At 36.3% G+C, this 15324-nt stretch overlaps 2 protein-coding genes across 2 annotated transcripts in view; both read left to right on the top strand.

Annotated features, from left to right (window-relative positions):
• LOC129802184 (dynein intermediate chain 3, ciliary-like) lies at positions 1-9926 on the top strand. The gene is made up of 5 exons (XM_055847810.1): positions 1-465; positions 835-972; positions 5771-6364; positions 6430-7063; positions 9847-9926. Exons 1-5 carry the CDS (start codon positions 13-15, stop codon positions 9924-9926), a joined length of 1899 nt encoding a protein of 632 aa, XP_055703785.1. The 5' UTR covers positions 1-12.
• LOC129802183 (dynein intermediate chain 3, ciliary-like) overlaps positions 9924-15324 on the top strand; it is a 9307-nt gene continuing 3906 nt past the window's right edge. The window contains exons 1-3 of the mRNA XM_055847809.1: positions 9924-10472; positions 10541-11293; positions 11359-12160. Coding sequence (XP_055703784.1) covers positions 10143-10472; positions 10541-11293; positions 11359-12160 — 1885 coding nt within the window. The 5' untranslated portion in view covers positions 9924-10142. The remainder of the gene's footprint in view (positions 10473-10540; positions 11294-11358; positions 12161-15324) is intronic.

A 15324-nucleotide genomic window follows, 5' to 3' on the forward strand; every position in this document is an offset into this window, starting at 1 on the left:
ACCAGGTGAGCTATGTGGAATGTGAGCCTCTGTGTGACGACATCGGAGCTTGTCGCCTGGACTTATTTTGGTCACAGGCCTCAGTCAGCATCGAGAATCCGTGGCGTGCACACCGCGATCCGGATGGAGATCCAGTATGTGTACCAGAAGGAGCGCCGTGACTTTGGCAAGCAGTGCTTCTTTGCCGACAAGAATGAATTGCTATTCTCGGAGGGGCCCAACAGGGGCACCTTCAAGGAATACATCCAACGGAATCCCATGGACCGGGAGACACAGAAGAGTCGTCAGATGTCCGCCAGTGAGGCTAACACCGAGAGAGCTGTGTTTGAGCACAAGGGCATCAATCACACGGAAGGGGGTTGGCCGAAGGACGTCAATCTCGCCGATCCTGAGCAGACGGTGCGATACAAAAGGAAGATTGAAAAGGACGAATCCTACATAGTTCAAGTGATGAGTCTCACGAAGGTAATTCTATCTCGCTAAACTTTTTCCCCTCTAGCCTGCTCTTCTCTACCAGAACAATTTGTGGTTTTGTTTTGTCGATAAAAGTCATCCTTCTCTGGCGTCTTCCGCTTCTTCTTTTTCTTTTCTGGTGGCCTCCTAAACAGAAAATTAGCTGCACTCCACCTCCCTGACAAAGCTCACGGGAGTGTAATTATAAAATTTATTAAGACATTCCTCATTGTTGACATGCAAAAGGGGTAAAAGCTTTTTCAGGGAGCCGAGGACTAAAAGAGTCACGAACTTCCGATGTTGACAAGAAACAAACTTTCCAACGAACACGAGGAATTTCCATGGAATCCCTCTAATTGTTTCACTTGTTACCTTTGGCAGCCAATGGAACACTGCATCTTCCAAAATAATGCTGTAAATATCTATGAGAACTACTTTGAGGACCTGGAGCCGGCACCTCTTGTTGAGAAATGCAGCTCAAGGACGGTCAATGTCTACAGGGATCCATCTGCAATTCAGGTAAGGACCAGGATGTTAGAAAGTAAATTTTGATTTCAAATTTTGAGTTCATTAACTCGAATTTTTAACATACATTTTTCTAAAACTATTTTTTTTTATTTTTGAAATTTTTTATTTTAGGCAATCATGTTACAATTATTACAGAAATCGCCCTCTAAAAAGCAATGGATTAAATCTCGGTGTCAGGGAACTATTTTTTTAAAAATATATTTAATAAATTGAAAGCTATTTTTATATATAATTTTTAACGAACAAACTTCAATTGATTGCATATTTATGTACAAAGATGCATCAGCTTGAACGAAGACATCCATATCATTCAATTTTCAGTAAAGTAGTGACAGAAAAAAAATCTGTCTTACGGTGCAATCACACTAGGATTTTCACAATTTAATTTTAAATTCAATTGAGCCAATTGAGCAATATAAGATTTCTAGAATTTACTTGAAAATTCTCACAGTCAGGACACATTTTGCAAGAAATTTGCTCAATTTCAAATAGTGCCGCGAGATTTTTAATTGTGAATGACTCCGGAAAATGTGTGATAGTACTTAAAATGTCTTATAAGTCACTTATCTGTTATTCAGAAGGATCCCAAAAGCCAGAAGAAAGATTTGTAGGGAAAAGGCTGATGAAGGGACTCTCATACATCTTGTTGAAAATCTGTGTGAAGTCATATAAACAGGAGATTTCTTGGCACAATAATGGCTTTGGAGGAAGTTAGCAAATTACTCCTGTTCTTGACAACTTCCATTCTCTATTCTTCAAATAATACCGTATCAAAGTCTATGTGATCGGGTGCGAAATGCGAACTGAGCGTTCAAAGGCGCCCTCTTAAATCTTCCTTAATTCCTGCGCACTTTTATTTATCCTAATTGCTAGGTAATTCTTTCATCAACTTTTCAAAGATCAATCCTACTCGTGTTCGTCCTTCAGAAATCTTTGTCTCTATTTTCTATCAAAATCTCTCAATTTCTGCTATCTATCTCTTAGCGTCCTTTGCAGCAGAATTCCCTCTAAAAACTGATATTTCTGCTTCTTTTCTATCTGGCAACTCCTAACCATAAAAGCAACTCTAATCTATAAAGGCTGACCCCCATAATTATTTAAATTCAAATTTAGAATCTGCAACAACTCCCGATACTGATGCTTCTCTCGCGTACAAGTTTATCAGTAAATTACTGTACTTATCTTATTTTTTGGCCACAAATAATAATTAATTACGAGTAAATTAATTTAATAAGAACAATTTGATTCAAAAGGATACTTGTTTAATTGCAATAAGATTTAAATTAATGACCAATTTTAGCATTTTAATTTGCTGAATTCAAATTTAATTGAGCAACGACAGCATGTTAGCATTTTAGCATGTTTAAACATGTTTTAGTGGGCCAAGTATTGGTTTATAAATCAATGATAAGTCTTACATCTAACCTTGGAAAGTCCAACAGAGTCTGATTCGGTGTATTTTGTGCTTCTATGAATTATAGGGACAAAAATGGCTCAAAAATTTAAGTAATTTTTCTGGCAATACCAATGAATTATATTTTTCGCTTTAATGAAAAATATTACGTATGAGTATTGTAGTTTTTATTGCCAAAAAGGGTTTTGCTTAAAAAAAATTGGAAGTATAAAAAATAAATAAAATCAATTATGAATTTGAAGATTTAAAAATTCGCCATTTTTGAGCTTAAATAATTACTACATATCAAATAGCTAGAGACTTGCAAAAAAATATTGTAGATTCCTTCAACCTTCTACTTTACAATTATGTACAGACATAAGAAAAAAATAACTTTGGGTAGTCAGGATAAATTATTTTCTTTATGGGACACCGGTGTTCCAATCGTCCTTAAAGGGTTAAAGAGAGGTTCCCATGTTCAATCTTCGGTGGAGACGTGTTTTTATCACTAGTTTAATGGAAATTTAAGAATTTACTTTTTTTATTGTTTTTAATACTGAATGATCAAAATTCACATTTAACCCATTCCTTACCATGGTATTATACATCATACGCAAATTGAGTGATTTTAGATGATTTATTACAAGGCAATTGATATTCGAGTTTCTGTCGGGAATGGATTTTTAGTTACTTTAGTCCTTCAATTACTTGGAAAAAATAGCCCGACAGAGATGGGAATTAATTTTTTTGTTCTTTTCTCGCTTCACGTGAAGTCAATAAAAATTTTTTCTCAAAATGGCGGACGGAAACTGCGACATCCCGTCGAATTTGTTAAAATTGAGCTTCATCCTCTTTCTTGATTTGAATTCTGGTTGCCAATGTATTTTCTTGGATAGTTACTCTATCTAAATCAATAGAGTTTGTAATGAATTAATGCACAGAATTTAAATTCAGTGACCGTTAAGACGCGTGTTTGAGGGCGGCTCCCCGCGCCCCCATAATGGATAAAAATTATTTCTTTTCAAAAAAATTATCTATTAACCTGTAGGAAACTAATCCCAAAATAAGAACATCCTATCCCAAGTATTTCTGGTACATTGACTGAATGGGTTAAAGGGGATCTACAATCTAGAATTTACAGGATTCGCAAGGAAAAACAAAGAGCTATGATATAATCGGTAACTTTCTATACAGGACTAAAACAGTTCCTAAAAACGACATCAGAGGCGCTCTAGTCTCAAGTACAGTAGACTCTCTCTCAATTGGGAATTTGGGGCAAAATGTCATCCGAATTATCGAGAGATTTGGGCGTCAAAGTCATTGTATATTCTACAGAGAATGCTCAATTATAAAGAATCACAATAAAATAGGAGAAACTACAGCGAATTTGAGCAAATTTGCTTCAAAATTAAACGTGAAAATTGACAACAAAATTTTTCGCCCGATTGAAAAAGAGCCGATAGAGAGAGTCTACTGTATGTTAAAACACGGCTGTCTGTGAAAGTCACTTTTCTCAAAAACGGCATTGTGCAAGTTAATGAAATTTTAGTATGTTGTAGTCCAGTCTAGGACGTTTCCAAAATAGTGCGTATGCGCGCTGTGGTTAAAACAGAACCGGAGATATGAGGGGTCAAAGTTCACAAAATTCAAAAAATCATATCTTCGGTTCTATGTGACCGATTTTGATGAATGAGGGCTTAAACGAAAGATCTCACCAAATGCTACAACTTTCTAGAATATTTGAACTTCGTGGGACCAACACCAGGGGCGCCACAGTCGAAAAACCAATTTCAATATCACATAACCTCAATTATCTCGACTGTCGCTAAACCGATTTTGATGATTACTTCGACACAATTGTAGAACACATTTGTCTCTACATTTCTTCCATACATCATTTTCCGATCGGACTACGCTATCACTCCGATTTTGCCGTTTAAGTGTGAAAAAATTCATTTTTCCCATAATAATGCTTTGAAATCACTCAGATGCCAATTTGACTGCCTCTACTCCACCAAGACACTTAAAATAGGGTTTTAAATGGAAAGTCCCACAAAATACAACAATTCTTTGAAATAGTTGAAGCTCAACAAATGACTACTTGGGGCACTCTGGATGAAAAAACGAGTTAAGAAACAAAAAACCTCGCTTATCTTGGCTTCTGAGTAATCGATGAGATCATGTTCTATGGAAAAATTATAGAGAACATTCTGGTCTACATTTCACCCATATATCACTTTTGTGTCAGTTCATCCAAATCCTTGATATTTTGGTTTAAATACAAAATTTGCATAATTTCACGAATTTGATTCAAGATAACTGAATGGCGTCTCCCAACTTCAGCTCTAAATCGAATTTGCATGCACTCCGAGCTAGCTCACGTTAAGAATCTCACCTACATAAGCCGGTTAGGATTATCTGTCCCTTATTTTTCTTTCATTTATCCCATATTTCCTCTCCAAAACCATGTTTTTTAGTTAATTTCGAAAGCGACTTCTTGATTTTTTTCATGTATCAAACACAACCGGAAAACATTTCGAAATCAATTTTTTTAAGGTCAAAGTTAAACTACATTGAATGGCCTATTTTCAATCGGTTAGTCTTAATTAAAATTTTTTGAAAGGCCTTGAAAATTCTAACACCGTATCATCGGTTTTAATTGGCAATTCTGTGTAAAGTACCCGTATAAATGATTTTTCTCGAATTTTAGGTTCTTATTTGGCCGTATCAATTAATCGGTAGTAAATCGGTACTCTGAAAAAAATGTTTTGTCAAATTAACAAGACAATTTTGTGAAAAGGAAGTTCTTTTATACAGAATATGGAAACGTTTTGTCAAATTGACGGCGAACTGGAACTTGTTAAAAGTTTGTCAAAAGGGTGATTTTCCATATAAAATGCAAGAAAAAGTTTTGCCAAATTGGTAAATAACATCCTATTGACAAAATTTCAACAAAATCCATTTGTTCATTTAACAAGACATTTTTTCAGAGTATCCACCCCAAAAACCATGCGGAAAGTAATTCACCGGAGAGCTCTTTCTCGTGAGTTCGAACGGTTCGAACGTTCGAACACACCGCAAAGCTGGGATACTTTGTCTTATCGTCTTATTTTTATCTGTGATTCTTTATTGTTCTAATTTTTTTTAAATTCTTGATTATCTTAATTTTTTTAAATTTCGTTTTTATTATATAACCATAAAATTTTCTATCACAATATGTTTGAAACATTTACTCATATATTTTTAAATTTATAATTTGGCCTTTATTAAGAAAACAATTTTAAAAATATCTTTAAAAAATATATTAGAATATTAAAATTTTTATTGAAAAAATAATATTAATGTCCTATTCGTCCTATTTGACTAACAATGATCGCTTGATAAATATATTTGTAGAGGAATGTTACTCACCTTTCGTGGTCGCCAGATTCCGGAAAACTGGCTGTATCTCACTGCAATCGGGACTTCCATGAGGATAGATCTTCCCAATCAAAGAATTCCTATATTTGGGAAATTGAGAATCCCAATGCCCCCCTTCAAACGTTCGAACCACCAAGTGCTATTGTGTGCCTTGAGTACAATCAGAAGGATCCCTCGAGTCTCGTGAGTGGGATGTTTTCTGGCCAAGTAGCCGGCTGGGATACTCGGCATGGGAAGAAGCCCATAGCCCTGACAGATCGAGAGGTCAGTCACCGAGATCCGGTGAATTCTGTTTTGTGGATCAATTCCAAGAGTGGAACAGAATTTTTTTCCGGAAGTTCCGATGGGCAGGTGATCTGGTGGGATACCAGGAAGATTAATGAGCCACTTGATCGGTTACTTTTGGATCCTATTAAGACGGATGAACAGAATTTGGACAGATCGTATGGGTGTTCAGTACTTGAGTATGAAACGACGATTCCTACGAGATTTATGTGCGGATCGGAACAGGGAATGCTGTTCTCATGCAATCGGAAGGGAAAGTCGCCGAGTGAGAAGATAAATATTCGGGTAAGGGTTTACAAGGGGACGGGGCAGTGGTTTTTTTTGGGATGTCCGGATTTTATGTATTGCAGATTATGTGCCATTTGGGACCAATTTACACTGTGGCAAGGAATCCTGCCTTTGTGAAGAACTTCCTGACTGTTGGGGACTGGACAGCTAGGATCTGGTCAGAAGACTGTCGGGAGAGTGCAATAATTTGGACGAAGAATCATTCTTGCCTTCTAACATGTGGCGAATGGAGTTCAACCAAGGTGTCCATGTTCTACATCTCTCGGATGGATGGGGTTTTGGATGCCTGGGATCTGCTTCAGCAGCAAAATGATCCGGTGTTGAGTGTCAAGGTCTGTGATGAACCAATTCGGTGCTTGCGTTCTCACGAGGCAGGGCGTCTGATAAGCGTGGGTAGTCAAAAAGGGGCAACGTATTTGATAGAGGTCAGCGAGAATATGTCCTTTTCCACGCGAAACGATAAACCCTTGTTCACAGCCATGCTGGAACGGGAAGCCAAGCGAGAGAAGATTCTCGAGGCTAAGCTCAGGGAGCTGAAACTCAAGGTACGAGCTGCACAGAAGCAGGATGATGATACTGAAGAGGCCAGGGCATCACGACAAGCTGCTATGGATAGGGCATGTCAACAGGCTCAGACTGACTACTTCAAGACTGTGGAAAAGCTAAGATCTTCCCGGAATCCTGACCTCTATCCCTGTAAGTTCAATATGATTGGATTGGGATGACAGGGAAGGATATTCAGGGTTTATTTTTAGGCATTGAATAAACGAGCAGTAAAAAGTCAAATTTGATCAGCAAAAAATTCGAAATAATCAGTAAAAAATTAAAAAAAAATGGTCAGTAAAAAATAAAAAAAGGGCAGCAAAAAGTTTAAAAAGATCAGTAAAAAATTAAAAAAAGAGCAGTATTTTATTAAAAGCTGTCAGTAAAAAATGAAAAGTGGTAAGCAAAAAATTAAAAATGAGCAGTAAAAAATAAAAAGTGGTCAGCAAAAAATTAAAAAGTGATTAGTGAAAAATAAAATATGGCCAGTAAAAAATTAAAAATGAGCAGTAAAAAATAAAATTTGATCAGTAGAAAATCAATAGTGGTCAGCAAAAAATAAAAAGCGGTCAGTAAAAAATAAAAAGTGATCAGCAAAAACAATTAAAAGTGATCAGTGAAAAATAAAATATGGTCAGTAAAAAGATTAAAATTGAGCAGTAAAAAATAAAATTTGATCAGTAGAAAATCAAAAGTGGTCAGTAGAAAATTAAAAGTGGTTAGTAAAAAATAAAAAATTAGCAGTTAATAATAAAATGTGGTTAGTAAAAGATACAAAGTGGCGAGTAAGAAACTAAATCAGTAAAAAATAAAATTTGATCAGTAGAAAATAAAATGTTCTCAATAGAAAATAAGAAGTGGTCAGTAAAAAATAAAAATGGTCAGTAAAAAATTAAAAATGATCAGTAAAAATAAAATTTGATCAGTAAAAATTAAAAAGTGATCAGTAAAAAATAAAAGAGTGGTCAGTTAAAAATTTAAAATGGGCAGTAGAAAATAAAATTTGATTAGTAGAAAATGAAGCGGTCAGTAAAAAGTTCAATAAAATACAAGAAGTGGTCAACAAGAAATTGAAAATATTCAATACAGTAACGAATTGGTAAGCAAAATTAAAAATGTGCAGTTATAAATAACATGTGGTCAGAAAAAAATAAAAAATGGACAATAAAAAATAAAAAGTGGTCAGTAAAAAATTAAAAATTAGCAGTAATTTTCTTCATTTTCAAGTGAAATTTCGCACATCTTGAACCTAAAGGAGACTTTAATAGTGTGTTAACTGTTGTTTACTGACCAATTTTAATTTTTTACTGACCAATTTTAATTTTTTACTGACCACTCTTAATTTTTTACTGATCTCTTTTAATTTTTTACTGACTAATTTTAATTTTTTACTGACCATTTTTAATTTTTACTGGTCACATTTAATATTTTATTGTTCACTTTTAATTTTTTACTGACCAATTTTGATTTTCTACTGATCAAATTTTATTTTTTACTGCTCATTTTTAATTTTTTTTAATGAGCATATTTTATTTTTCACTGATCACTTTTAATTTTTTACTGACCACTTTTAATTTTTTGTTGACCACATTTAATTTTTTACTGACCAATTTTAATTTTTTACTGACCACTCTTAATTTTTTACTGATCTCTTTTAATTTTTTACTGACTAATTTTAATTTTTTACTGACCATTTTTAATTTTTACTGGTCACATTTAATATTTTATTGTTCACTTTTAATTTTTTACTGACCAATTTTGATTTTCTACTGATCAAATTTTATTTTTTACTGCTCATTTTTAATTTTTTTTAATGAGCATATTTTATTTTTCACTGATCACTTTTAATTTTTTACTGACCACTTTTAATTTTTTGTTGACCACATTTAATTTTTTACTGTTCATTTTTAATTTTTTACTGACCAATTTTTATTTTTTACTGACCACTTTTAATTTTTTACTGACCACTCTTAATTTTTTACTGATCTCTTTTAATTTTTTACTGACTAATTTTAATTTTTTACTGACCATTTTTAATTTTTACTGGTCACATTTAATATTTTATTGTTCACTTTTAATTTTTTACTGACCAATTTTGATTTTCTACTGATCAAATTTTATTTTTTACTGCTCATTTTTAATTTTTTTTAATGAGCATATTTTATTTTTCACTGATCACTTTTAATTTTTTACTGACCACTTTTAATTTTTTGTTGACCACATTTAATTTTTTACTGACCAATTTTAATTTTTTACTGACCACTCTTAATTTTTTACTGATCTCTTTTAATTTTTTACTGACTAATTTTAATTTTTTACTGACCATTTTTAATTTTTACTGGTCACATTTAATATTTTATTGTTCACTTTTAATTTTTTACTGACCAATTTTGATTTTCTACTGATCAAATTTTATTTTTTACTGCTCATTTTTAATTTTTTTTAATGAGCATATTTTATTTTTCACTGATCACTTTTAATTTTTTACTGACCACTTTTAATTTTTTACTGACCAATTTTTATTTTTTACTGACCACTTTTGATTTTTTACTGCTCGTTTTTAATTTTTTACTGACCGATTTTTAATATTTCACTGATCAATACGAATATTTCTACTGATCATTTTTAATTTTTTGCTGATCAACTCGAATATTTTTACCAATTTTTACTGCTCATTTTTAATTTTTTACTGACCATTTTTTCTTTTTACTGGCCATTTTTAATTTTTTGCTGATTAATTTTTAATTTTTTACTGATCAACTCGAATATATTTACTGATCAATTCGAAGTTTTTACTGACCAAATTTAACTTTTTACTGACAAAATTGAAAATTTTTGCTGATTATTTCGAATTATTTGCTGATCAAATTTGATTTTCTGCTGTCCACTTTTGACTTTTTACTGACCATTTGTTTTTTGCCTTATTTTGATTGCAGTGAGTGGTGACGAGGAGGAAGATACAGCAGACAGGTCGGAAATGAGCCAGAAAGATACGGATACCAGCGAAAAGCACTAAAAAAAAGCTGGCTGTTTCTAAGCAACCCACCCACTTTTCCTGCGAAATAGCCTACTTGCAGCCTTATTGAGTGTTTTGTTTCTCATTTAGAGGGAATTGCGGAGGGTGGATGGGGTAGCAGGTGTGAAAATTGATCAAACACCTCCGCGAGATTCAGTAGAATTTATTGGTGAATTGTTCAAATTGGGCGATTAAGGGTATTGTTGGTCCTGAAGGATGAGCAAAGACGTGAAGATGGTGGTGACAAAGCCAAGAACACTCACAGGACAACAGTGCTACTTCCGTGACCGGGACAAGCTTGAGTGTCATATTCCCTCGGAAGATGCCATCAGGAAGCAGTACTTGTTCACCCAGACAGCCTCTAAGGCTGTCCAGGCATGTACTCCGATGGGACTGAGTGTGTGCAACACGGAGAATGTGGAGTACATCAATCGAGGGATTCAGCATACAGAAGGTGGATGGCCCAGGGATGTGAATAAGAATGATGCTGAGCAGACTCAGAGGTACAGGAAGAAAATTGAGAGGGATGAAGCATATTCCAGACAGGTGAGTCCTCCTCCTGTCTCAGGTGAGTGTGAGTACCCTAGAGATTTCTAAGAATGGGAATTTTTCAGGTTCTCAGCATGGCACGCCCAATGGAGCATTTTGTTCTGCAAAACAATGCCCTCAATATTTACGAATGCTTCTTCGAGGGCATTGAGGCGATCGGGAATGCCGGACAGTGCGAAGCTCGCACAGTTCTTGCTGCCAGAGATCCCAGTGGAGATCGTCGTCCAGTTAAGCGTCTCTCTTGGGCTCCTGAGGGTCAGCCCATCATTGCAGCGGCATATTGTCAATTTGGTGCCCAATCAGCTCAAAATTCTTGTCCGGATTCACTAATCTGGGACATTAGGAGTCCCAATGAACCGCTTCATGTGCTCAAGGCGTGGTCTCCAACCAACTGCGTCAAGTACAATTCCAAGGATTTTCACCTAATGATTGGGGGATTGGTGAGTGGGCAAGTGGCTCAATGGGATCCCCGTGTTGGTCTGCAGACTGTGGCTCTCAGTGCCAGGGAAACGAGCCACAGGGATCGTGTAACAGACGTTCTCTGGCTCTCTTCAAAGAACAACACGGAATTCTTCTCAGGTTCCTCTGATGGGCAGGTTTTAACCTGGGATGTGAGAAATCTGCAGGCTCCCATCGAGGATCCCCTGATTATGGATCCCGAGAAGACAGATGAGCCACGTCTGGACAGAGCTGAAGGGGTGACGTACCTGGAGTTTGAACCGACAATTCCCACAAGATTCATGGTGGGAACAGAAAGAGGCATCATCTTCAGTTGCAACAGGAAGGGAAAGACACCTTCGGAGAAACTTCCCTTCAGGGTAAGTGATTTTGTTTTTCAAAGCAGGAAATAGACAGTTTCAATTCCCTTGTCCCTCTGGTTCAGTATCATGCCCATCTCGGTCCCATTTATGCCGTGGAACGCAATCCAGTTATAACGAAGGTCTTCCTGACCATTGGCGACTGGCAAGCCAAAATCTGGTCAGAAGAATGCCGAGAGAGTGCAATTATCTGGACAAGATTGTACAAGGTGAATTTGTACTGTGGTGCTTGGAGTCGATCTCGCTTCACGCTTTTCTTCGTGGGACGTGAAGATGGTGTGATAGATGGCTGGGATTTACTGCTGGATCAGCAGGAACCCGTGATTAGTGTAAAACTCTGCGATGAACCACTAATTTCGCTCGTTGTGCACGAAAATGGGGAAAATGTCGCAGTTGGAGCCATGGATGGGACAATTTTCGTGGTAAAAGTGTCCAGATTCCTCGTGGAGAATGCCAAGAATGACAAGGCATTCTTCACGGAGATGCTAGAACGAGAGACACGACGGCAGAAGGTTATCGAGGGGAAGATCAAAGAGATGAAGCTGAAGAACAAAGCAGCAAGGGAGGAAGAAGAGCGCATAAAGTCTCCCAAGGAAGATGTAGCTCAAGCTAATCGTCTGGATGAGGAGGAGGCAGGGAGTCAGTCTGAAGGATTCACAGATGAGACGACGGTGCTGGCTGAAAAGGACTTCTTCAGGATCATCGAGGAGGAACGAGAGAGACGCGTGAAGGAGGCAGAAGAGAGAGCTTCGACTTATGGAAGAAGACAACAAATTCCTCGAATTGAAATGACTTTAGGGAAAAAGCTGGCACAGGAGGATCCGGATCTGAATCCCTCAAATGCAAGCATCAATCAAGAGGCATCACGTAAGTAAAAAAATCCTATTGATCCTTGATTGGAATTGTTCTTCTTTTTTATTGAAAATTTTAAGGCGGGAATTGCTAATAAGATATACGTATGCTATTGACGTTGATAGAGCAAATAAATTAAGGAAATGAATTCCTTCCGGATGTATCTGAGAATGTAATCCTTTCGATTATTTCAATAAAGGATTCACAGGGAAACTCAAGGAAAACTCAAGAAACTCAGGGAAACTCATAAGCAATTAGAGTAGTTCGAGTTTGATTTCCTGAAGCGACATTTAGGTTTCTCGAGTTCTTCCTGGGTTCCCCGAAAAAAAAACTTACAGGTTCCCGGTTTTCCCCGAGAGTACTCTGACAAAAATATATGGTTTTCCTGAAAAATATATGTATTCCCTGAATTCTTGGGTTCCCTGAGATCTTTGTGAGTTCCCTGGATCCTTGTGCGTCCCCCGAGTTCCCCGTGAGTTCCCTGAAAAAGTGTATTAGCCCGGGTTCTCTGAAAAATGTGAGGATTCTCTTGGACTCCTGTGAGTTCCCCATGAGTTCCCTGAAAAAAAATTATGAGTTCCCTGGGATCCCTGTGCGTGCCCTGGAATCCCTGTGCGTGCCCTGGGATCCCTGTGCGTTCCCCGTGAGTTCCCTGAAACAGTGTATTAATTGCACGGGTTCCCTCAAAAACGTATGGATTTCCTTGGACTCCTGTGGGTTCCCCATGAGTTCCCTCAATAGAATTTATAAGTTCCCTGTGTTCCATAAAAATTTTAAAGTTTCTCAGGATTTCATGTGGATTCTTCGTGAGTTCCATGAAAAGAATTATGGATTCTCTGGGATTCCTGCGGAATCGCTAAAAAAAAATGTATGGTTTCCCTGGGATCTTTTGGGTTCCCCGAGTTTCTCGTGAGTACCTGAAAAAGTTTATGAGTACCCTCAAGTACCTTTTTGTCCTAAAAAAAAGGTGGCAGCGTCCCAGCTTTGCGGCATGCTCGAACTCACGAGATAGAGCTCACCGTGAATTAGCTTTTTGCACAATCTTTTGGAATCACTAATCTACTAGAGATTAAATTGATTCATAAATCACAAAAGCATTTCAAAATCAAAAAATCGGTACTTAACCGATTCATTACCGATGAAGATCGATGCAGCCGGGTTTTAATTTGCAATACTTCTCTAAAAAATCCAAATTTAACCAAAAAGAAAAATGAGCCTTCCAAAGTATTTGACCTCTGACCTTCAATAATTCAAAATGGCGAATTTTTCGGCCATAGGTATGATTGGGCGAAATGTTCGCAAGGACCAGCTCTAAAACATATCCAAAAATCATTGAAAAAGCTTGGGCCAATTTTTTGCAAAATTGGAAAAACCTCATTTTTGACCAATTTTTGAGGGATAGGGACCGTACGAAAGGGGAGGGGGAAAAGTAAAGAGGTTGGGTACGAGATAGTGTCATTTGAGGAGGGGTCATCGAAGACCGGAAGTCGATATCTCTTACCGTTTAAGCTCCAGAACAGTGAGAAGTTGAAAAAAAAGTCCATTATATAACTGCTCTCTTTGAGTTCGAGCAGTAAAAAAACAAATTTATAACATTTACGAAAATATCTCGTCAGTTAAATCAGCATTTGTCGTAACTTCCTTTTGACAACTTTTCAGGAGACGAAATTTTCAGTTCAGCATTATTTTTCTTAAAAATGAGCCCCGAATGCGATACTTTTGAGTCAAAATAATAAAAGTGGCACTAATAAACTGTAAGTTAACTCGAGAAAATCGTTATAAAATGATATAAAAGCTGAGATATTGAGATATATGTTAGAAAAAACACAGTAATATTTTATCGTAACTTGCATCGTTTATAAAACCGTAACTTCTAATGTATGGAGATCTTGGAAGTTACGACAATTTTCAAAAACACATTACATCAATTTTAATTACTCTAGTGATAATGAGTGCCCTTATTTCACTAAATTAGTCAATTAAACTGTGGTCCTTGTCACTAAAACCTTTTATTTCATAAATTTTACTTAATAAATTTTGTGCGCCGCATCGCTTGTTTTGTTTTGAAATAATAACAGATGGGCAGGAATTTTTCCTCACTTTTTTCTCACAAATATCGAATTAAAATGATTTAATGTTGCATTATTCGCACTGTCTTTGGATATATGGAAGAGTTTGTGAACATTTTAATGAGAAATATTAAATTTTTGCTGCAAATTACAAGCCACGCAAGCGAGCTAAAAAAGTTACGGCAAATGCTGATTAGAGCAAATTTTGTATGAAAATTTGTCGTAACTTCCCCAAAAATGGAAGTTACGACAAATTCTGATAAATTTTTATTAATTAAGGGCACTTACGATAATTTTTGTTTAAAATAATTTTTAATGGGCCTATAAATGTTTCTTTTTCTCAAGTGAGTTTAATAAACAAAATTACGCCGATTCTAAATATGTATATATCCCAAAATCGCAAAAATGAAGTTACGACAAATGCTGATTTAACTGACGATCTCTGTCCAAATCGTATATTGCGTACTACGGACGGCCGGACGGTCGGCCGGACCCGAAATTGCCGACTTATAATTTTCGGCATCAGGGATGTTCAAAACATATACCCTGTGAATTTCAGCTCAATCGGAGCACTTTGAGAAAATCCGAGGATTACAATCCATTCCCGACAGCAATTCGGATGACAACTGCCCACGAATAAATCACCTAAAATCACTCAATTTGCGTATAATGTATAATACCATGGTAAGGAATGGGTTAATCTGGTCATCCGGGAGCGATGACCATAAACTGGTACAGGTAGTGAACCCAGCAACGAAAGTTCCCTGTTTGAACACCATTCAGCAAACGTTTTCGGAACAGGGTTCGGTCCAATGTAAATCCTTACGGGCAGGGAAAAAGCGAACGCGGTTGAAGCAATAGTTCTCTTTGATGGCCACATTTTCTGAACATTTGGGAGTCCGCCACCATCGCGGCATGTCGAACAGGGAACTCTATCGTTGCTGGGAAGGATCAGGTACCTGGGGTGGAATGATAACTTTTCAATATTGTCGAATCGATAGTATCGATAAACCTATATCTCTTAAACTAAGTCAATAACGACTTTTTACGCATCGTTAGGCCATTTATTGTGCAATTCTTTAGAAAATGTGACTGTTGCTAAATATCTAC

The sequence above is a fragment of the Phlebotomus papatasi genome, chromosome 2 (assembly GCF_024763615.1).
Source record: "Phlebotomus papatasi isolate M1 chromosome 2, Ppap_2.1, whole genome shotgun sequence".
In the NCBI taxonomy this organism is placed as follows: domain Eukaryota; kingdom Metazoa; phylum Arthropoda; class Insecta; order Diptera; family Psychodidae; genus Phlebotomus; species Phlebotomus papatasi.

Coding starts and splice junctions, on each gene's coding strand:
- LOC129802184 (XM_055847810.1), top strand. CDS start 13: ATGTGGAATGTGAGCCTCTGTGTGACGACATCGGAGCTTGTCGCCTGG. Junction 6,365..6,429: donor GTGAGAAGATAAATATTCGG/GTAAGGGTTTAC, acceptor TATGTATTGCAG/ATTATGTGCCATTTGGGACC. Junction 7,064..9,846: donor GAATCCTGACCTCTATCCCT/GTAAGTTCAATA, acceptor TTTTGATTGCAG/TGAGTGGTGACGAGGAGGAA.